The sequence below is a fragment of the Harpegnathos saltator genome, unplaced genomic scaffold (assembly GCF_003227715.2).
Source record: "Harpegnathos saltator strain DR-91 unplaced genomic scaffold, Hsal_v8.6 scaffold174, whole genome shotgun sequence".
NCBI classification, from domain to species: Eukaryota; Metazoa; Arthropoda; class Insecta; order Hymenoptera; family Formicidae; genus Harpegnathos; species Harpegnathos saltator.
In genome coordinates, this window is record NW_020229955.1 from 685,242 (window position 1) to 708,154 (window position 22,913).

The 22,913-nt window shown below is 37.5% G+C and overlaps 4 protein-coding genes across 13 annotated transcripts; 2 read left to right on the plus strand and 2 right to left on the minus strand.

Moving 5' to 3' along the window:
* Positions 1-1,753: 1,753 nt before the first annotated feature.
* On the plus strand, positions 1,754-9,037 carry Mvl (solute carrier family member malvolio). Of its 9 annotated transcripts, none has more exons than XR_003112677.1 (15): positions 1,755-1,898; positions 2,212-2,493; positions 2,915-3,109; positions 3,229-3,351; positions 3,490-3,716; positions 4,202-4,340; positions 4,445-4,606; positions 4,714-4,872; positions 4,950-5,000; positions 5,080-5,462; positions 5,547-5,757; positions 5,894-5,964; positions 7,108-7,269; positions 7,537-7,582; positions 7,711-8,542. XR_003112677.1 is itself a non-coding variant. In XM_025297286.1 (14 exons), the coding sequence occupies exons 3-13, from the start codon at positions 2,936-2,938 to the stop codon at positions 7,553-7,555; spliced, it is 1,719 nt and encodes a 572-aa protein (XP_025153071.1). In that variant the 5' UTR covers positions 1,755-1,898; positions 2,212-2,493; positions 2,915-2,935; the 3' UTR covers positions 7,556-7,582; positions 7,711-8,542. The 9 variants fall into 9 exon arrangements, 5 of the variants coding, with proteins under 5 accessions (XP_019699942.1, XP_025153071.1, XP_011150058.1 ...); XR_003112678.1 differs by lacking the exon at positions 7,537-7,582 and adding an exon at positions 6,170-6,347 and having other exon boundaries at positions 1,756-1,898; positions 7,711-7,898; XR_003112679.1 differs by lacking the exons at positions 7,108-7,269; positions 7,537-7,582 and adding an exon at positions 6,170-6,347.
* LOC105189562 (Acid phosphatase 1) lies at positions 8,887-13,568 on the minus strand. Its single transcript, XM_011151759.3, has 7 exons — positions 13,184-13,568; positions 12,650-12,748; positions 11,785-12,207; positions 11,458-11,581; positions 11,174-11,385; positions 10,925-11,102; positions 8,887-10,785 (listed from the first exon to the last, which is right to left on the minus strand). Exons 1-7 carry the CDS (start codon positions 13,280-13,282, stop codon positions 10,667-10,669), a joined length of 1,254 nt encoding a protein of 417 aa, XP_011150061.1. The 5' UTR covers positions 13,283-13,568; the 3' UTR covers positions 8,887-10,666.
* A 930-nt stretch (positions 13,569-14,498) lies between these two features.
* LOC105189563 (acyl-CoA-binding domain-containing protein 4) lies at positions 14,499-20,163 on the minus strand. The gene is made up of 6 exons (XM_011151761.3): positions 19,709-20,163; positions 16,847-17,040; positions 16,596-16,758; positions 16,170-16,318; positions 15,676-16,026; positions 14,499-15,521 (listed from the first exon to the last, which is right to left on the minus strand). The coding sequence occupies exons 1-6, from the start codon at positions 19,767-19,769 to the stop codon at positions 15,378-15,380; spliced, it is 1,062 nt and encodes a 353-aa protein (XP_011150063.1). The 5' UTR covers positions 19,770-20,163; the 3' UTR covers positions 14,499-15,377.
* A 354-nt stretch (positions 20,164-20,517) lies between these two features.
* Positions 20,518-22,694, plus strand: LOC105189564 (uncharacterized). 2 transcript variants are annotated; one of them, XM_025297301.1, is made up of 6 exons: positions 20,518-20,635; positions 21,022-21,249; positions 21,322-21,482; positions 21,555-21,751; positions 21,827-22,103; positions 22,157-22,694. In XM_025297301.1, the coding sequence occupies exons 2-6, from the start codon at positions 21,044-21,046 to the stop codon at positions 22,429-22,431; spliced, it is 1,116 nt and encodes a 371-aa protein (XP_025153086.1). In that variant the 5' UTR covers positions 20,518-20,635; positions 21,022-21,043; the 3' UTR covers positions 22,432-22,694. The 2 variants fall into 2 exon arrangements, with proteins under 2 accessions (XP_025153086.1, XP_011150064.1); XM_011151762.3 differs by lacking the exon at positions 20,518-20,635 and adding an exon at positions 20,647-20,937.
* The last annotated feature ends 219 nt before the right edge of the window (positions 22,695-22,913 follow it).

Below are 22,913 nucleotides of genomic sequence, written 5' to 3' on the forward strand. Positions count from 1 at the left end.
TAATCAATTATTATTTAACGGCGACGATGCATATTTTTCTTTCATTGCCCTGCAACCGCAAGATAACTGGCTAATATTCTATTGCGTTTGTACACGTTACGTCTCATTATTATTTCTGCGCGAAGACGCGCTATTATTATGTTTGCAACTTTGTTTTGTGCTGTTTAAAGTTTGGGTTTGATTACATAATAATATCTTTTCTTTATTTCTCGCACGACTAATAGTGAGTATAGTAAGTAATAAATATTAAGTAAGTAGTATCATCGTGCCTGTATTGTTTTTTTATTTATTTTTAATAATTCCTTTTTACTAATTTCTTTTTAATAATTAAAATACTTTTCATCGTTATAATCATTTATTGTATGCCTTTCTAAATATCCTGTTACATTATTCAAAATTCGGTGTTATCAAACAATTGCATGTTTTTTTCTTATCTTTTTGTGTAACTGGATACTAATTAAATGGCAATAAAAATACCATCGTGTGTTGTGTTTTAATTTATATTAGTTTGTCTCTGCGTGATGTTATCTCGTGATGGTTTTCTAAATTTATTTTCATTTACAAAACAACCGTAATCAGGTAATGCGATATGCCGGAAAAATGAATGCGTCTGACGTATCTAATCATCTCGGTGATTAAACTACTTGTAGATATTGTAGATATTAAGTTACGTGCCGATTGACAAGTGTATGATTTTTAAATATGGTGTCCTTTTGTCGTCTCCGGCATACATGTGCTTTCGTGGAATGTTGCTTTTGACTGAACGTATTGGGGTTTTGTGTTTTATCAGATCGCGTTGTCATTTATATTTGTTGACATTAAGACGATAAAAAGCCGTGTTTTTTCAGCAAGAGGAATCAACGGGATATTCTTGAAGGAATTACAGTAAGGCGTAGGAGAGGAAATTTCGGAAAGGAAATCTTTCGGAGCACGTTTTGAGAAAACGAATTTTTAGATTTTTTTTTAATTTTCTGCCTGTTTCGTCAACAAGAGATACCAACAGCATATTCTTGAAGGAATTACAATAAGACGTAGGAGAGGAAATTTCGGAAAGGAAATCTCTCGGAGCGTGTTTTGAGAAAACGAAGGTTTTAGATAATTTTTTTGCTTTCTGCTTGTTTCTTCAGCAAGAGGTACTAACAGGATATTCTTGAAGGAATCACAGTAAGACGTAGAAGAGGGAATTCCGAAAAAGAAATCTCTCGGAGCGCGTTTTGAGAAAACGAAGGTTTGAGGTATTTTTTTGCTTTCTACTTGTAGATGTGTTCATGGCGGTGCGTTAAGAATCAGCCTTATCTATATCAGCGTCGGTAAAAGTTTATAAGTAATAAAAGATAGGTGGATACTTCACTTTCGTTGCAATTTGCGGGAAGCTATTTTCAGTAGCCGTAAAATGACCAATAAAAATATCTCATTGAGATGAAACTGTCATTATCAGGTAGAGATGCTGATACTCATGACCGGTGTGACTCATAACCGGTTTGCTTCTTCGTGTTCCGTACACTTAGAATCATATCATTCTCTACCATTATTATGGCATTAACCCAATTCCCTCTTTAATCGTAACATCCTATCGCGCCTACGATTATGCACGTATTGCATTATTACAATCGTGTGTACGCCTTATTTAAGTTGTTACGTGGAATTGCGAAGTCGTGATTTAAGATGCTCGGAAGATGCTCCTCGCGAGGGAAGGACACGTTTACTTCGCGCAATTATGCCATAGGCAGATAAACGCGGGGAACTCCCAGGACAGTGTCGCGGCCGTGTTGTAATTCACCACGCGTGCAGAGTGTATACTCGTATAGAATTACGTCTCGAATCTGCACGTTTCGCACCTTTTTTCTTTACGACGCAGCTTATCGCAGCTGTTACGCAGTGATGTAACCAAATCGACCGTGAGAATTACGAAATTTTGTTTTAGAATAAAAATGTCGTTTTTCGTTTTTTTCATATCATAGAGTTCTTCAAAGATGCCTCGGACTATCTTACTTATATCGTAGATTCTTCAATTGACGTGCGATCGATCTCTCAGCGAAAATATCCAAATATAAGATAAGGGAGTTTTTCTTTCGGCTAGCTGACGAATAAAAATAGAAGATATTTCTCAAGTGAAAATTGCGCGAAGCAGAAAATTGGGCGGTAACAATGTATTCCTTGTCTCGCGTACGATTTCTATATTCTAACAAGATGTTATTTTCTCTCCTACAGGGCTTGGAGTACTTACGTCCCTGATGGTCAACCCCTCTCCTCGGATCTATTGGCCAAGTTCGACAAAATAAACGGCTTTCAGCAACTCGTCAGTGAGTGGCGAACGGTGGATCTGGTAGTTTGGTTTCGCTGCGTCGCAGCTGGTCGCAGTCGCGCGAATGATTCACGATCAATGATCGCAGTAGGTGGTATTGATGACACTAAAGCGAACGTGACCTCCGAACAGGCCTACGAATCCCCTCGCTTTGCTGATTTTTGTGCTTCTTCTGCTATCCTCGCGAAGTAAGTAGAAATTCTGTTCCTTCTCTCTCTCTCTCTCTCTCTCTCTCTCTCTTTCTCTCTCTCTCTCTCTCTCTCTCTCTCTCTCTCTCTCTCGCTCGGTATTTCCACACAATGCGACTCAGGATCGACCTGCGATCTATCAATCTGCATCAGTCGAGCGTTGCTTGCTGTTAGTGTTGTGTCAACGACGAATCTCATCTTGGATCACTCGGAGCACTTGGATCGCTGCCGCTTTCCAAACGCTATTACCTAACTTCTTCCACCTTTTCTTTTCCCGGACCATTCGTTACATCAATATCGTGTTCTTTTTATGTCACTCAGTTGCATCACTCTGACATTTGAATTTACTTGACCGCGAGTAAGACGATTTAAGAAACCAGTTGACCTGTTTGTGCCGCAGTTATCAGAATATCTTTTCCAGAGAGCAACGTGTTGATTCATTATGCAGAAAAGTTACGACGTGAAATCCAGCGGCGATGTCACTGTCACAACAGTGCCACATCAGCGTATGCACGAGTCGGAATCTAACAAGGCCACCGAGAACACTTCGCTGTCGCCGAATAATAATCAAACTTACTTTGCCGACGTGAAGGTGCAAGTGCCGGAGACAACGACAGTAAGCTGATCTTGTGTAACCGATAAGTGTCAATATGAATGCAATGTTATTGTTATCCCTATTGCATTTATAATATTATATGTAATAGTGTTTTCTAATGACCGAAAATTCTCTTGCAGGGGGGATTTAGTTTTAGGAAATTATGGGCCTTCACAGGACCTGGCTTTTTAATGTCCATTGCTTACTTGGATCCTGGCAACATAGAATCAGATTTGCAATCTGGAGTGGTAGCAAAATACAAGGTATGCCTCTGATTTTTGCACGATGAGAGCCAAGTGTGCTGCAGTGCACAATGCGCTTCCATTTGTTTTATTACTACTGTGGAACATTTCAGATTTTCTTTTTTTATTGACATCCTCTGTTGATGTATTCGCTTTCAGTTATTATGGATACTACTAAGCGCTACTGTCCTAGGTCTGGTTATGCAAAGACTAAGCGCACGCCTCGGCGTAGTGACTGGTCTGCATCTAGCAGAGATGTGTTACAGACAATACAAAAAAGTACCTAGACTCATTTTATGGATAATGATTGAAATAGCGATTATCGGTAGCGATATGCAAGAAGTAATAGGAACGGCTATTGCCCTTTATCTCTTATCTAATAAAGCGTAAGTGTCTCTGATATGATTGCTAAATATTTGCTAGTAATACAAACAAGCTAACGCGTATAAGATATTCTCGGGAGAATCTGAAACAATTAAAACGTCACTATTTGTCATACTAATTTCCCTAATGCTGGATAAAATTAGTCGCTAGTAGAATGTGAGAAGCTTTCCAACTACACAATATATAGTGGGGATAAACTAATATCGCTCACATACTATACATGTGTAGGTATGTTTATAAACTCCATTGGAAATATCATCGATCAAATTTACCGATGCGCCTGATGTTCTTTAATCTAAGCACGAGTCGTTATCCTTACTTGCTTATGATTTCTTTCTATTTTCTTCTCTTTTACCATGGCCGCGGAATATCTTAGATAATGTGCGTAAATATATGTGCAATGTGTTTGTGATAAAGGAATGCAGACAAAAAACAAGATTAACGACGAGAGCAGTTCGGCCAGTCATATTCATTTCTTATGTTTCAGAATTCCTATATGGGGCGGCGTACTAATCACCGTAGTTGACACATTTACATTTTTATTTTTGGACAAATATGGCCTGAGGAAGTTGGAACTCTTCTTCGGTCTTTTAATCTCAATTATGGCTGTGACTTTCGGCTATGAGGTGAATCAGTTGGAAAATCTTCCGTCGATCGCATAGTTCACGAATGCATGCCGCAAATCCTTAAACAACTCCGAGGTCATTAAAACCGATTTTGGATTTTTCAGTACGTCGTTTCCGATCCTCCTCAATTAGACGTTGTAAGAGGTATGTTTGTCCCGTGGTATGGCGGAATGAATTACGACAGCAAAGTGTTACTTCAAGCTGTAGGAATTGTCGGTGCGGTCATTATGCCGCATAATTTGTATCTTCACAGTGCTTTAGTCAAGGTAGAAGTTAAATACGTACTTAAAATAAAGATTAAAATAAAATTACTAAAGATAAAAGTCTTCAGCAACTCTTCAGCATGTAATGAGATATCTTTTCAATCTTCCAGTCGAGAGATATCGATCGAAGACAACCGGCGAAAATCAAGGACGCCAATATGTATTACTTCATCGAAGCCAGCATTGCGTTATTCGTCTCGTTTGTAATCAACGTGTTCGTCGTTGCTGTATTCGCTCATGGTCTCTTTCAGAAAACTAACAACGATGTTGTGAGTGCAGCGATGAAGATAATCCTAGATTATCACGAGATCGCGCTAGTTACATATATATCTGTTTTGTTTTACAGTATAACATTTGCGAGGCGAGTAATTACACCCTTGGTATGGAAACTTTCGAGGTAAGTACATTCAGTTCCACTAAATTTTTGCTAATGTTTCCCTCGAACATCTGCTAATAGGAAATCTCGCAATTTCCAGAGGAACAATGTCACATTAGAGGCCGATCTCTATAAAAGTGGGGTCTTCCTCGGCTGCTCTTTCGGCGCGGCTGCAATGTACATATGGGCTGTCGGCATCTTAGCCGCTGGTCAGTCCTCGACAATGACCGGCACCTACGCTGGCCAATTCGCGATGGAAGGCTTTCTGAATCTACAATGGGCCCGTTGGAAGCGAGTCCTATTCACCCGGACGATCGCCATAGTGCCCACATTCCTCGTGGCGTTCTTCGCTAACATGAGCAACCTAAGCAACATGAACGATATCTTGAACGCTATAATGAGCTTGCAATTACCGTTCGCCACTTTGCCCACGATCGCGTTTACGAGCAGTGTTCAGATTATGGGTGAATTCCGGAACGGAATGTACGTATAATTTCTTCATCGCTTTCACATTCATCTTCGAATCTTCAAGTGTATATGCAAGTGTGTGTCGCATCTACGTTGCAGAGTCAACAAGATTGTGTCGACTGCGCTGTCGGTCCTAGTGATAATGATAAACATTTTTTTCGTGGTGCAAACCGTTCAAGAGGACTTGCCACACACTTGGCCCGTGTACCTCGGTATGTCCATATACGCGATTTTATATCTAATTTTCTGCACCTATTTGGCTATTCACATGGCTGTGAGCATGGGTGCAACGTCCCTCGGTAACCACTGGGTATGTATATATCTTTCTCCTCGCGCGTGACATATCTCATTTGTCTCGTGTCTTGTGTGATTGATTTTTCACAACTTGTTGATTGTCACAAAACGTTGACCGACGATTGAATTATCAGAGATAAATCTTTTTCTAGTTTGTCACTAAGTACATCGGTGCGCCCGTAAGCACAACGCTCGGTATATCGAATCCTGCAGTTTACGCTAGGTAAGCAGAGTTCTCTAACAATGTTCGTTTATCATCGTAATCATCGTAATTGAACTATCGTCTTTCCTCAAGTAATCACTAATCACGTGTTTGTCTATGTGGCGGAATATTTATTAACCGGGGAGATTGCTAAGCAGGATGATAATACGTATTTCTGTGTATATTAATTGTATGTGTACTAATGTGTATGTATACATATGTATAGATACGAGACCTTTGGTGCGAACGAAGCGTGATTTTATAAAAGAAAGCTACTCTCGGTGCTCACGCGCGTGTATGTCGTACATGTCATGCGATTTGGCGTGCACTCGACATGCGAGTCATGCGATGGTATATATAAAGATTTCCTTTCAGGAAATGCAATAATTACCTCGCACACACATGTGAGTTCACAAACAATTAACAAAACTAACAAAGCATGTTAGGCAGCACGCTGTACAGAATATTTCTCGAGGCGACAAAACAGTACACTGCTGACATCGCGTCCAAATGCGTCGACAAATCTCACAGCATGCTTTGTGAAATGCAAAAGTATATATATTTTCCTGAAACCTGCATGCATGATGAGTGTGGGAATGTTTGGGAATATGATATATCTGCATCACATGCTTCATGTGTTCAATTAATATAAATAATTGATCCCATTTATCTTACCAATCCGGTGGAACCGGATTCAAACAATCCGCACTTGCCTGGCTAAACGCACAAATGAATCATGATCTGATTAAATCGAGTGTTGCGTAAAAGTATTCTTGCGTTAACATCTATGTTTCTCTTTTATTAGGAAAGCATACTTTCTAACTAGTGCATGCGCTTCAACATTGAATGCATAATATTAAGCAAATTTTTTTCACTTCCATATCATTGCGCAAACTGTAAGGAGGATTTTCAGTAGCGATAAGTAAAAGTTTATCCTTCAGAGTGGGTCAGAGTATATAATCCGTTATTTATTAAATAAATTGAATTAAAAATTAAAAATACTATGCTTATATTGCCAATCTATATAAAGTACTTCAGCAAAAATTTGAATAACTTTGAATGTATTATTATATAAAATTAACTACACACACACACACACACACACACACACTCTGTTGTACATGCTGAAATGTGTGACTCAGACTGAATTTTCTTCATTCATAGTTTCCACAATACGTCAGAAACCTCATTAAACGCTTAGTGGAAGTAATGCGATTAAATGTACGAGACAAGTACGACTTTTGTGTCCCAACGGAAACATGCAAAAACAATGTCGCGTTGGAAATGTGCTTGTAACAACTCGTGACGTCAGCATGATGTCTCTTGGTATGTGCCATTAGATATTATCTCGATATATTGACGAAAATACATTCCTTCGTTACGTGGAATAGATAATGATATTTCATTGTTATGATATGGTGTTTCATCATTGTTAATGGACGATAATTCGTTTGTTTCTTACCCATCAATTGCTATCAGTTTTTGTTTGGTCCTATTGTTTGGTCACTGATGTGCTTACTTCAAAAGAGAGTTCATATAAGATAAGTGATTAACCAACAACTTTCATTGCATGCGAATTTAACACACGAAAAGTTTGAGTTCACCACACTGACTGCATTATCTCGAGGTCATAACTGAGGTAAGAATGAACACAGTTAAGATTCATTCCATTCATTGTCTCGATATTGATTGAAATCTACTTCAGCTAATTACTACTTTAATTATAATAAATGTCGAGAGTATATAAATATGTTGAATATATTGCAGAACAAACCCAGCATTTACCATACAGGAAAGTTTGGGTGGCAGTTTCACATCTATACCAGAATACTAATTTGTTAGTAATCAACATATTGGTAACGGATGCATAAGCGATAGCGTGCGTACGTGATAATCAACATCATTTCTGTTCAACTACATTCAGTTATACAGGACGTAATTGAGGGAGGAGGTAACTGATAACACTTTACGATACCAGTGTAACATTCCGTCATTAAACGCACGCGTTATTTCGTTGGGCAAAAATACACAGCAGGATGGTAATTTAGGCACTTATTTTATACATTTTACAATAAATTTGAGTTGAAGTATATTTATACGCATCACATCATATACAATATTGTTACCGATGTGTTTAGATACATATTTATGTTTGTTGCGAATTATATTTAGTTCTCTATATATGTGTATATTTTAGATTCATATAATTTTTACACGTAATTATTTAAAAAAACAAATACACGTGAAAATTATATTAAAGTTGTAAATATCATATCAAGGCGAGTGTTTACATTGTGGTGTATAAAATAAATACAATATCTGTTTGCCAATTGCTTCAACAACAAATGCATTGCGACGAAGCATTTCATCACTTATTACGTAACATACTATTTATAAAGTTTTAGATATCACAAAAATACTTTTAGTGAGATTATACTTTGCTCCTTAATACTTACAATTATATCAAATGTAATTTGACAGGGGCGTTTAGTTATAAAATAGTGACGAATTTCAAAATAGGAACATACACAAGTGTACAAGTGCGTTTACAAGTCCAATCATTATTAAAGCCATTAAAAAGTATAATCTTACAAATTTATCTTGTAATTTCGATCGTCATTGCTATCACATCTCTATGATCGAATTTCTGCAACTAAACGTTTGTTCTACGGGCAGTATTACACAGCTCTTTTACATTTATTCTGTTATTATTCTGTTATGCGAGGAGAACGTTGATTTTCAAGCTCTTTATCATGACTAGACAATCGTAACAGTATCACATGTCTCGCGTAACGATTACGGTATATTTTTATAGTAATTAAAATGTACATTTCTTATTGAGATCCCCACGGAAATCGGCTCTATAGAAAAGAAATTTTTGTAAGTCGCTTCTTGGAAACGTCTGTTGTGAAATTTGTTCACTACACTTTGCAACATATTAAATTGCATTTAACCGAGTATTTATTACATAACACATGTACATATTAAGTTACGCAATATAACGCGTTGTTACAAATAGCAATGTACAGTCTATTTGATAAGAGCGTATCCGGCATAACTCGAGAACAATTCATTGTAATAAATTGAGAAAAAATACACACATATCACTTGATTATTATTAATAACTTGTCCAGTCACCTTCGTATCAATAATTGCCTGGCATTGCGAGGCATACTTTCTAGTAATTTTACGGCACATTCTTGAGGTAAAAATCTTCAGATCAATTGAATTTGTCGACTCGTGATCTTCCTTTCTTTCTATAAAGCTTAACTTTCAGCAATGTTCAAATATTTTTCATGGGATTTACACTCAATGTCTGTGACGGCTAATCTAATAAGTTAACGTCATTGTTTTGTTTTATGCGGTAGAAAAATAACTCTGATATTTTCTACTTTTGGGCAGATGGTAATAAAGTAAAAGAAAAAGGTAACTTTGCGCATCTTTTTTCGACATTATTCACCTTTATATATATATATATATATATATATAGCGATTATATATATGTAGCGATTCACCGACTTATTTACACATGCTTTAGACCTTCTCATGTATTTAGCAGCCGCTTAGCGTGACATTTTCGGTCCTTTCGGATGTGTATAGAGAAACACAACTTTGAGTCGCGATGCGTTTATGGCATTCGTAGCGAAATATATCTTTTTATCGTGAAAGTTGGACAACTGAAGCTTTCTCTACAAAGCATTTAGCAGGCAGAGTCCACCTCTCTACCAGCTCCCGTTGGGATTTCCCTTTTAACGATTTTCATGTAAAAGTTTCGTAGGGCACGCTCTTATCAAACAGACTATATACATATTCTCATTGGTATCATACTTCTCACCTTTTATAAAAGTATCTGAATTCGTCTCTTTCAATAGTTTCAAAATTTTCCGTGTGTTTAGTTCGTATATCAGAGATTTATTTATCTCTTAAGTAATCACGCGCTGTATAAATTGTTATTATCAATGGTCGGACTTTCGCTAAAATTTCAACAAGTTGTCTTTTGTAAAGATAAGCACACACACTGCAGTTCACAGAGAAATGACAACGAATACTCATTTCGTGAAGATAAACTTAATGTGCTTACAACATAGGTAACAATTCAATCTAAACCAATTATAGATACTGATGCCAAAAGATTTATAATATCACACATATGACAGATGATTTAAAAAGAGAATACAATCGCAGATTCACGAATCTCTTTACATCTATGAATAAAATTCATTAGTCCATATATGTAAAATAATGCATCTATCATAAAATAATTCTTTTGAAATATAGAAGACAATAGTCATCTAAAACTTAAATTATTGTGTAGATTGAGTATCTCAGCCTGAATTGCGAAATATTGCCTATCTTTATATAAAATATATATAACACAAAATATCAATGGGGAAAAAAGTTTCCTAGCAGATAAAAAACTCTATTGATTTCATTGATTGACAATATTCTTAAAATCATAATACTGCGTTCCATTCGTATAACTGATACGAACAATCATTCTTTGTTGTATATATAAGATAAAATGTTCTTCACCTTAGAAGAATCTAAATATGGATTCAGGATGAAATACTCATCATGTACATTAGTTAAAAATTTCACGCTTAACTTGATTGTAAATACATCAATATTGATATCATTTCTCATCGATAATTCTCATTAATAATTCTCTTTTCTTTCATCATGCTAATTTGTTGCAAATATTTGTTATATAGTTAAATATTTATTATATAGCTTCAGTTACCAAACGAAAATAATACTGTTTGTAATCTGTTTTGTTGTACCAATAAATAATGCCAATTGTTACACCTAGTAAAACTATCATTGTTAAAAACGTCGCGAATGCTGAAACAAACAAAAGGGATATTAGAATTTGAAATAATACGTAGATATATAAATAAAGCTATATCAGGGCATGCAAAAGTGGAAAATTATTAGTAGATATTTAACGCATGCAATGTAGTAGAGCATAATAAATAATTACTGATGATCGCTATTAAACTGATGTTGTCCACATCTGCTATATTTAATAGACACTCTCTTTCCCAGTTCTCAGGTATAATGTCTTTAGTTAATGCGATAAAATTTTCTAAAGGGCACAATGTATTACAGCCTGGTAACGTCATAAGTATCGGCTCCTCGGTACTATTCTTATAAGAAACCTGTATATGCGAAAAGAAATGTACATACATGTGTATGTGTATAATTAAATGTTATACGTATAATAACATACCGTTACAAAATACTGATTTTTGGGGTTTGTTCTTAACTCTATCAAAACTGTAGCACCGTAGGGTGGACAGTGCGGTTCGAATAAATTCAGGGCCATTAGGAAATTTGCAATAGTTTGATCGTGAGCACTGTATATCCACATTTTTCTGTCAGGTTTTAACGCCTTTTGCGATTTCTTCACCATATGGTCTATCATTTCTCCAAGTAATGGACCTGGCAACATATTTTCAGTTAAATATCAGACAACCAAGGACATACAATGCTATTGATAAATCACCTAATTACCCGATTTCAATTTCTGAAGTATCTTGTTATTCGCGTCAGTTGTAAAACTGAGCTCAGCAAGAGGCTTCATTTTGTCTGGAAATACCGACCTTGTCCATTGTGGTAGAGTTTTGTTGTATAAATTCTGAAAGATAAATTAAAGTATGCATTACAATTTTATCAATGTATTTTTCTTTTAAACAAGTCAACAGTTAAGTTATAATCAATATTGCTTTCAAAGTCATCAAACCTTGTTCTTGAAATAAATTCATATTATTGATTTCGATTTCGCAACCGAGTACAGAGACGTGTCGAACATATAATATACTTATCATAATGACTACGTACTTCAATATATAAGGTATTGTATAAGTGTTCAACATGCTCCAACGACGAAATTTTGTATCCAGAGTTCTTGGTCAAGTAGCTGTAGAGCTCTGCATTTTCTTTGTTTATTCGTTGCCTTTCTGGAGAATTCAGGACCTTTTCCAGTTCGCATTTGTATCGTGCGCAGTACTTCTTGCCACTTAATACATAATCTTGGTTCTCTGGAATGGTATGTACTGGGATTGGCATCCATTTCATACGGTCCCAAATTTGGTCCTTTATTGGTGGATAAAGTCCCGCTAGATTCGCCTCGGCTGACATCAATGTGCGATCTACGTCCGTACTGCGAACGTAGATATCATATCGTGTGTACGTAGCAGACAAAAGATGGGAGTATCGCTTTCGCAACCAACGACCAAGAAGTAAATGCTGATGTTTACCAAGCTGTATTTTGTAAAATATCAAATGTTAATACAATTGGTAGGTAAAGATGCGATGGAAAGGTTTCCAAATTTGTATAAGAATTTACAATTTTGTGTATAAAAACAATTTCAAAAATTTATCTTATATATTCTTGTGCATTTTTACACCAGAGAGAATTGTTTTCGCAATCTTTTCTTGTTAAATTTATGCCTATTATATAATCTGTGTTGTTTCGTATCATGTAGAGGCAATGCCAAGCATTTAAATGTTGTGCCAACTCAGGTATATCATGTTTCATGGCAGAATTATCTTAAAAATAAGCAAGATAAATATTTACTTATCATGCTATAAAACATCTCTTTGTTTCACCTACAATTGACTATAACGAACCAAGTTTACACTTATGTTGGTTACAATTAAATCTTAACAAATTTTAATAATCTTATTAATAATAAATACTTACATTTGTTAATTCACCATATGGGACTGGCCAGAGAGTTTCACTGCGGTAAGGGTCGCTAGGGTAAGGAGCAATTGGAGTTCTGTCACCGTGCCTGTATAACTGTAAGACGCAGTATATGTAATATATGTAGTATATGTAATCGTAAATAAATAAATTTTACACGAGTTTGTAGTGTACTGTTGTAAAAATTGCTGACGTGTTACGACGAAAGATAAGAATGTTTTTAACGTTTTTTTCTAATTAAAATTCAAAGATAAGAACCTTCTGTCTCAGAATGGACGGACAACGGGAAATATATATATATATATATATATACATAATATATATAATATATATTATATATATATATATATATATAATATAATGACAATATGGATAGTTGTAAAAAAGGATAGAAATCAATTTATTTTCAATCAAGCTATTTTCTGCTTACAACATTCGCAAAAACAGACAACGAAAAAATAATATATATATATATAATGACAATATGGATAGTTGTAAAAAAGGATAGAAATCTAGCTGTTCTCTGCTTACAACATTTGCAAAAACGATTATGCCCAGATCGAGGTCTTCAGTGGTGCAGTAGCTCGCAGCGAAAATACTCGTGAACACGAGTAACAGTCTGATGTCCATCGCGTAAAGAATTTCCTTTCACTCTGCCGCTGGTGCTCACGCTGTTCGAGCGATTCGCGAGTCGTAACCTCGCTCCTCACGTGGAGTTTGCACGTGACATCGGTGAGTGAACCTTGAACGGTGGAAGAATCGATGATTATAATTTGCGAAGGATCCCGTCGCACGATGTCATTTTCGCAGCAGCGAACGATGTAACCTCCGTGCCAGTCCGTGCGCTTTTGCTCGGAGAGTACACGCTTGTATACAGTTTAATCACAGTTTTGACGAATGTTGTCAACATGGCTGCCAGACATAGTATAAACACGCAGCGAGTGGGCGCTGTTGACTGAATTTTAAAAATCAATAAGATGATAAGCAATAGGCCTGTTCGTTTTGTTCTGCACTGCTGAACCGGTGCATTAAGTTAAAGTGAGACAAACTTAGGTTTTCTCACTTCAACTTGTTGCACCAGTTCAACAGTGCAGACAATACAAACAGGCCTACTGTTGTTGGTCAACTTCGTAATGCACCGATTGCTGTTGACCGCAACAGTTTTTGCGTATTTTGTTCTCGTATTGAAAGAGAACTTTCGATTTTAATTAATAGGTAGTTTTTGCAATACCGTCTCTCTCAGTTCACGGTAAACGTAAATCGTGAACGTTTATTCGCTCAGAAATAACGTTATATGCGATATATACGACCATCACGATTTACGTTTACCGGTATTGCAAAAACTTCCTATTCTCTCCTCGGACACGACGGACAAGCGTTAAATTTCAATTTTAAAGCTTGAAAAAATTTTTAATAAATCTGAATGCGTTTGGATGAAAAGATTTAAGTTTAACAAATTGAATTTAAATATTGATGACGACATGATGTTCCATGCGCGTTATGTACGCGCGTATGTAGGATAAGTGAAAAAAGATAATTAACATCCATAGTACACAGTATATGTATATATAAGCCTGAGATTATGAGAGCGTCCTATTTCCAACGGCTCATCCTATACACGTGTATAAACGTGACTTGCTACTCGTAGAAAGGTCTAAGTCCTTTTAGCTGTGCTTTCTACACTCGTGCTCTTTCTCACTCTTTACTTTCTCTTTACAGGAAAAAAAGGTAGAACCAAGAGAGACAAGGAGCGGGGCGATGCTCTTACCACATCATAAGGAAGTCTGACTGGTGAAACAATTCCCGCTTACAGGCGAGAGGAGTCTTGTGTACAAAATCCAATCAATAACAATTACAAATTTGTGTATTTTTATATCTCACTTATATACATGAAGTCCGATGCTATTTTCCGCTAGGTAGAAACTTTAATTGCATTGAATGTAAAAGTTTCGCACGTTAATTACGTTATGATCCCGTTAATGTAATGCCGATGCATATACACATTAAAATCCCTGTTTCTTAAAAACCCGCATTACACGTAGAATATGTATAACAATAACTGTCATGTACATTTATGTGTACATAAAAATTTGCGTTCCCTTTGTATTTATATTACAGTTTAAGAATATACAACTATTTATACAATACAATTCCACCTTAAAAACCATTGAACTATACCATTGTATAATTTTTTTTATTTACATAATCTACTCCAGGTCGTACACTTTTTCCGAGATACAAGAATCATGCGATTGGTTGACAAATTTTTAAGCTTTATAAAACTGCTGATCATTAAAAAACAAAGTTTAATCGTTCAAAGCTAGTCACTTGAAAGAAATAAGAAGGAAAACATTGAAGAGTCAACTCATCGTAACCAGCTCACGTTTGTAGAATTTTACGGTCGACCTAGCGTGATTGCAGATTAAAACGGTACTCAAACTTTCGCTGTGGATCGATCGTTCGGCAGACAATCTGCAGTCGGGAGAAAGTGCGTGACCTCTTAAACAGGCTCACATGCAAAAATATACAGAGATCGGCCTGGTTGCACATAGATATTATCACAATTTACGTTTACGGACGTAATCGCAGATTGTATCATGCGGATAGCGAATTGCCCTGCGAGAGACGTAGAATAAGATAGATCTCTGTACGTATTCAACCGAAAATCAATAACCCGATTAATCAATATCAGTTTCTCAGCTGCGTGAGAATAGTAACCGTAGGATCACAGTCTTCGTTGGCGGTAGCGTTGTGTGGCATTGATCAGCAGATGAGCGAGGAACGGCCATAGTATTAGTATGGCGAATAATCGCGGCGAGCATTCGTGAAACGGCCACCAACTCGGATATGCGCGTTTAGCGGTGTACTCCTGAAAACAGAAAAACAGGTACGAGTGATTTCACAGCGCTTCTATCTCGCAGACTCGTTTCTGTCTTTTGCACCTCGTATCTTGCACGATTCTACTTCGCCGAATACTATATATTGTTTCGTCATATGATACAAGTGGGACGATAATGACGTACACTTTGCGGCGCCAACGCTTGTAAAGCTTGCCCTTCCAAACTTCGCACTCTGGTCGTCACTCTGTCCAGATCTCTCTGCAGATGCTGTACGGTCGTAGCGATTTGATTGAGGAACTCTGCATTGAACTTGTCGTCTTTCTTTGTTCTCTGTCTACCTCTCTCTCGTTTACTGTCCGATGTCACGTCTACCGCGTGACCGTTAGCGTTAGTATATCCATTAGTTAATTCAGTGTTCTCCTTTACTACGTTCTCTGTATTCGAATTATCAATTCCGTTATTTGCCGTGGTTTGCACCTTTTGAGGACAAGTGGGAGATTTTAATGCATCTTTCTGCGATCTCTCCGGCGCAGACTGCAATAAAATTATTTGAATTATTCGTAAGATCAGAGGTGATAACTAATCCTGTGACTAATAGTTCGCACCGCGACAAATCAAGTTATCCTGCTTCGCAAGAAAATAGATCGCCAAAGTCATGACGCGTTGATCATACGTACCTCGACGGTATCTATAAATTCCTCTTCTTCACCATCAGTGTCTTGTGGTAACGGGCTCGCGGTGCGACTGCTGGTCGGGCTAGTTTCCAAACTGCTTGTTATGTGTCGCGAAGCATTGCAAACTCTATGGGGTGATGTTTCTCTGGACGCTGATGCATGAAAGGAAAGAAACTCAATCAACGGAGCTCGACGAAGAAGAAATAATATTTTCGCGGGAAATACGTGTGTTTCTTGTGCTTCTTGAGATATTTTGCGCGTAGACGCGGTTATCGATATGGATAACTTTGATAACAAACATTACTGCGGAGTCTGCGTTACATAGGTTGATAAGAGGTAGCTTCGATAAGATTATAAAAGCCGGACCTACAGAAATATTTCATCATCCGTAAAGAAGTAGTAAGGAGAGAGAAAAAAAAAAAAACAAACCTAGTGGTGAACCAGATAACGGTGATCCTGGTTGGGAACGCATACGCTCCAACACTGGTCCTACGAGTAATTCCAAATCCTCGGTCGGCACGCTCTCGTAAAATGAGTCCAAACTGCCGAGAAAAGTCGCCACGTTGTCTGTGTAAGACATGGTTTCGACGATCTGTAAAGCAACGACGACGTTTTTATCTGACACACATACGTATTCTGCGTCGGTCGATCGCGAAGAGGCAGTCATAAGACCTGCGTACTTTTTTCAATTCCTCCACGTAATTATTCATGGCCTCTGTGCGACTCATGTTACCGAGACGCGTCCAAGCGTCCCATTTTGCTTTCTTCACCACCTCCCAAAATGCGGGTTTCGTCTGCTGACAAGGTCCCTCGATCGCCTGCTTGTAGTACGAGTAAAAACGCAGCATAATCTCGTGGCTGGGTTGGTACGCTCCTAAGACATTGTACTATCCATTAGCAATTACTTCACTTGCAAAATAGCATGCCTGTTTTTCCTGCAGAATCATAGAATATTCGAGAACATTTTTGAAGGTATGTCGATATTTAAAAAAAAAAGAAAAGAAAAATCGACAACCGACAAATTTCAATTGTGTTTGTCACACACGTCATTGATAAGCAAAGGCTCGAAGCAATATAGACGCGATCGAGTATACTTTTCACGATCTTTTAATCTTGATACTTAGTCGAGTGTGTTTTTTGCAAAAAAACACGAGATGCAAATTGCAAACGATGCATTGACTATCGACTGTCGTTGACTTTTTGCGTGTTCTCTGTTCGCGGTTTCTTCCTAACAATGTGTGCTTTTATTTCTTACTGCGATGGAAGAATCTTAGAAACTTGATCTTTATAAAATCTACGATTCTAGAAAGTAAATTGTTTGTAAATTATTGTAATTACAACAATCGTTCTTATTACAGCAATTATTGCAAAAGTTGTTTTTCCCCAATCCCCTCTGATCAAGGACTTAACAATGTGTATATTTTACCAACTAAATAGCAAATCCTGCTGGTTGATAAATGCTCGCGCATCACGTGCGTGCATTAATACACGGTGTAAGGTTTAAAATATTGCAAATAAAAGATAAAGAAAAAAAAAGGGAGAAAAAAGAGAAGGAAATGAACTTTGTGCGACAGTCTATCTAATATATGGATGCGATGATACTTAAAGTGCTTGTTAGCAGAGTTCCATAATTGCTAATGCAATGCGAGCGATTTTTGCGATCAGTGAAGAGGAACATTCCATTTTTAACCACAAAGCATGGTTCCGCTAGTCTTACGCCGTTAGAAAGTAAAGTGGGAACAACACAGTCACAGTTCCTATGAAATGTGGTGGTCGGAAAAGTGTAGCTGTGTAGTATGATACTTGACATCAAGGCTAAGTGGCAAAATGAAAAAGGTAAATGTTTAAACAACAACGAAAACTGTAATAAGACCGAACAAGTAGTATGAATAATCTGTTACCGTTATCTCGATTTAAAAATTACAGACATATTCACACGTGAGTCATACGATGGTAAGAGAGACGATCGTAAGAAGGGAGAAGGAGGAAAAGAAAAACAGGTCTGTTAACGCGGAAGAGAGCAATATCGACGTAAGTTTATCTCGCAAACAAAAAAAAAATAAAACGGAAAATAAGAAAAACAACAAAAAGTGAGCAATTTTATTAATAGTTCTGTTGTACTTTTCTCGCATGCATATTACATTTGCATCTTCTTAATTTTTTGTGCTTCTACACGTCAATGTCTCGAGTGGCGCAGATCACTCAAGTCCGAGGACTCGACATAATTTTAGAACACGACGAACATGATTTGCGATCGTGTAACGCGATATAAAGACCGGTTACAAAGGTTTGCAGTTTTTTTCCCGTAAGTTTTCGTAATGACCGTGCGGCGTTCGTTCGACGTGCGCAGTCGGAGTAATCGCTGTATTCTCGTGCACTTTTTCCGCCGCGAACGAGGAAGTCGTGCATTGCACGACGATTCAGAGATCAAATTTTTGATATCGCTTTCGACGCCACGAGTGCGAAGTCCCATTCACTTTCATTCCTGGACTCGGTGCGATTCGATCTCGCGAATTTCTCTGCACCGCCACTGGCGCGCGCGCGTTACCGTGCACGCAAAATTCGTCCTTGTTTCCAATCGGCGGAAGAAGCGACGGAAAAGTACGAGGAACAGAGAAGGGGCGGGGAGAGAGGCGATGGGAAAACGACGTTCACAAGTGTATAGAGCGTTTCGAAAGTGTATAGAGCGTTCAAAAGGAACGTGACGCTTATTCTCTTGTTCTTCGAGTGTTTTTTAGGTCGAGGATGAAAACCCGTTCCTTCTTTCTTCCTCGACACTAGGTTATGCACGCGTTTCACCCTGAGGGTAAAAAGTGCAACCTAACTCCGGCGAGAGAGAAGCAACGTGATCATCATGTCAATATGCCCCCGGAGTGGACCCTGCGAATTCGGTGAAAGGTCAATATCCGCCGCCGCAGAGCGTCATACGGGGGGAAAAACCTTGAAATGCCCACTGCGAATCATAAATAAACATGCAGCTCATTTCCATACGTTTATGTTTACTGACGTCCAAATGCAAGAAACGGATTCGTACGTTATTGCAATGATAATTTTAAATGTCTCTCTCCTGCGAATGCCTCTACGTTATTCCGAATTATACCAGCAGGAGGGAACGATGACGACGACAAATATCGGCTGGTGGACTTTAGTCAGTGCGCAATAATGCGAACTATCCGGCGCGTGTTGTGGGTAGTGTGAAGCGAAGGGAAAAGAAGCTGGAAAGGAAAGAAATCAACAAAGGGGGAAAGCGAAAAGCGAAAAGCGATCGCGTAATACCGCTACCGCTACCGCTACCGCTACCGCCACCGCCACCGGTTGCCCTCGCCGATATCGGTCGTTCGCGTTTTCGTCGTCGAGTGTGAGAGTGAACGACACGGTGAACCGTAGATGGATAGAAAAGTAAAAGTCGTGGATAGATAGGTGAAGGTTGTCTCCCCTCTGAGGACTGACGTGAGTGCAACCATGCGCTAGAGGCCCAATCGTGAGAACGCGATGATTCGGCGAGGAAAATTAGCGGACATTCGCTATGACCGATTACTTACCATTTTTCGGCAGGTTCCTGATCACGTTGACGGCGGCGTTGAACTTCTCCTCCGTCGTCATGTTTTCCCGCTGAACGCGAACGGACAGACAGACGCTTATTAGAGAGAGCTTTGCTAAATAAGGCGCGTCTTGGCGAAAGAATCTCGCACGTATCGCTCTTTTGTCCTTGCTTGCAAGCGCGGCGAAAACACACTGGTAAGGATCGGCTTCGCGCGACAACGCGTACCCGAACGACGACAACCGACGACTACCACTCGCGGCGACTTGTCCACCTCGAGCACTCGAGAATCGAATCGCCGAACGATTACCAACTTGCGTGAAACTCACCGAGGGTCCCGCAAGTTGATTGACGTAATTGACGGTTATCGTTCGATCGTTCAAACGTAAGATACGACAGTCGAGAACGACCCTTGAAACGACTGGCGACAACGCCACAACGATGACTGACAAATTCCGACAAATTTATCGCCGCGGGCTCACCGATAGGCGATTGGCGATTGTCCGTATAGTGTCCGTTCGTGGTGGCACGCATGCGCGAGGCTAAATTCAAGTCATTCCTTCCTTTATACTCTCTCTTCGTTGTGCTATATGGCGTTACTATTTCGGAGCCTAGACTTACTGTTACTTATCACGATTTGAACTTTTCCGAATTACAAATTATAATTACTTTTAAGTTACGAGTCATGATTCGGATGTACAAATTATGTCACTCCATTGGATATAATGGAATTTTCAATTCTCAGTTGTAAATTTGAATACAGTTTGTCAGAAATGGCGGAAAACTTAATGCACCCCCGAAGCTGCCAGGCGGCGTAAAACGTCATGCTAGTAATCGCAAGGATTGTATTCGATTAGTTGCACCCTCTACACTTCCTCTCCTGCGCTTTTTCTCTTTTTTCCGCCGAGAATTACTTACCACATGGGTGGTATGTGTATGTGTGTGTGTGTATTTATACACGTCTCATTTTAATTGGAAGAAAGTATATCTGCGCTACAGACTTCCTTTTGACACAAAATTCATCCGATATTTGCATTTGCGCTTTTTATGTCGCTACATCTTTTTGCTCTTTATAGATGCGTAAATGTTTGTCTTTTTCACTTTAAGTGTAGAAAGTGCAAAAACAAATCAAGTGTCCCGTGTGTAGTGGTGGAAGGTAGTTTGCGTTGGTTCGCGTCAATCGTTCGGATGTTTGTTTAGTTTTATATATTGTCCAACGGCGAGTACAGTGTGAGATTTGATCTGTCAATAAATCGCATTCTCCAAAGTAATCTGTTAAATGTGTATTTTTAACGTGTATTTTTCTGTCGATAGATATATTTGTAAAATCTGCAAAATGACTTCATTCGGTCGTGGTCGTGGATGGTTTCTTCAAAAGAGAGAGCAGGATCTTCGTAGACCAGGAGGTGCATGCACTAATGATGTTGTCAAAGATATATTAAACAAACTAAGTACCTATGGTGTTTGTGAACAACTTTCACCACATATGGTTCAAGAGATCATAGATCTGCTGACCAACTCCAACAATAAGAATAGTCTCAGGTATTGTACAGTTTTTGGTCTCATGACAATTATTTTACTCCTTTTTAGTATAATTCTTTATTTTTTTGTTAGAGAAACATGTGATATGCTTTGGAAACAATCCATACTCGATGATACCTTTACTACAAGGTTAGCGATGATATTCAGTGATAACAAAATTACTCTCTTAGAAGATGCAAATAAGGATATTATACGAACTCGTTTCTTACGCTTCCTGCAAGATAATTATATGTGCAAGTATCATGAAAAGTTCACTCGATTGTTTTCTTTAATATTGATATGCTATACATATGTTATCCTTTTAGCTAGGGAAAAAAATAAGACAGAGGATCAAAAGATATTTGCAAATATTGTCTTACTTCATGCAGAAGTTTATTATCACATGAGATTGAATAATGGTCATAGACTGACAATATTGGCTGAACCATTAATTCAATATTTAGGAGATTTAATGCAGATTAAAGATAGCGTCGAAGAGAATATTTTCTTTATCATGATACAGGTAAGCTATTCTGTATATATTGAAGTAAAAAAGTAATACATTATAAATATGTGAAAATATACTTTTTTTTTTTAGATACTTAGATCTGGTAAAGATCTTTATAAAGCATGTCCAGAACAATTAGATGAATTTATAATGACGATTAGGCAAGCATTATTAAAAGAGAACAGTGATTGTCCTCAAAATCGTGCAATGTTATTACTATTGATTGAGTTAGCTAATAACAACTATGAAATTAAAAATGCATGCCTGAGACAATTTTATATTTCAAATATTAAAACGCTCACTTTCGAGTATCCGTTTTCCAAGGAGGAATTAAAATTCAGTGATAAAGAGACGAAGATTGAAAATGGTAATGATAACTTATTAAATATTAAAAAATATACTACATTATGTGAATAAAAGTTGTAGGTAACAATCTACCGAAGAACTTGCAAGAAACTAATAATGTTCCTTCTCATCGAATTTCAAAAGAAGAGATTAACGATGTATGTAACAAACAAAGTCACCATTCAAAAGGTCCTAATGTTCCAAGAGCAATACGTGGGACAGGTGCATTGGGTACGAAAAAAGAAGATGATGTTAACACAAAGCTAAATTCCATAAAGATTACATCTTCAAGGCAGAAGAATGCGGACTTCTGGGATCATGACGATAGATTTCACAAAGATTATGAATAGTTTGCAAGGTAAAGGTTTATTCTAACTTAAGTAAACGATACTTATAAACATATATACTTATAAATACATTAATATGTATAAAGATAGATATCAGTTTTAAGCGTGTATAGAATTCTTTATATGGCGCTTTTTCTGTATCGTAAAATTATTATCAACTGGCATAAGGAATAAGCTAAAATCCAGATGTTACGACAAGGATAAATTTGAATGCTATTAAAACAGCAGAAGAACAATGGATTTGTTCTGTAAAATTATATTTTTTATTCACTTTATTTTGTTTTTCTTTTTTTCATATTTTTGATACTTCATTATATATTCTTCAAGTACATAAAGGATATAGCTAAAATAAGAAAAAGAGATAATTTTATACATATTTATTTCCATTAACAAAATTAAAAAGTAGATAAATTTTGGATGTGATATCCTTTGTTATTATTCTCAATACTGCTGTTTTAATACTTGATTAAACTTCTTAAATGCAA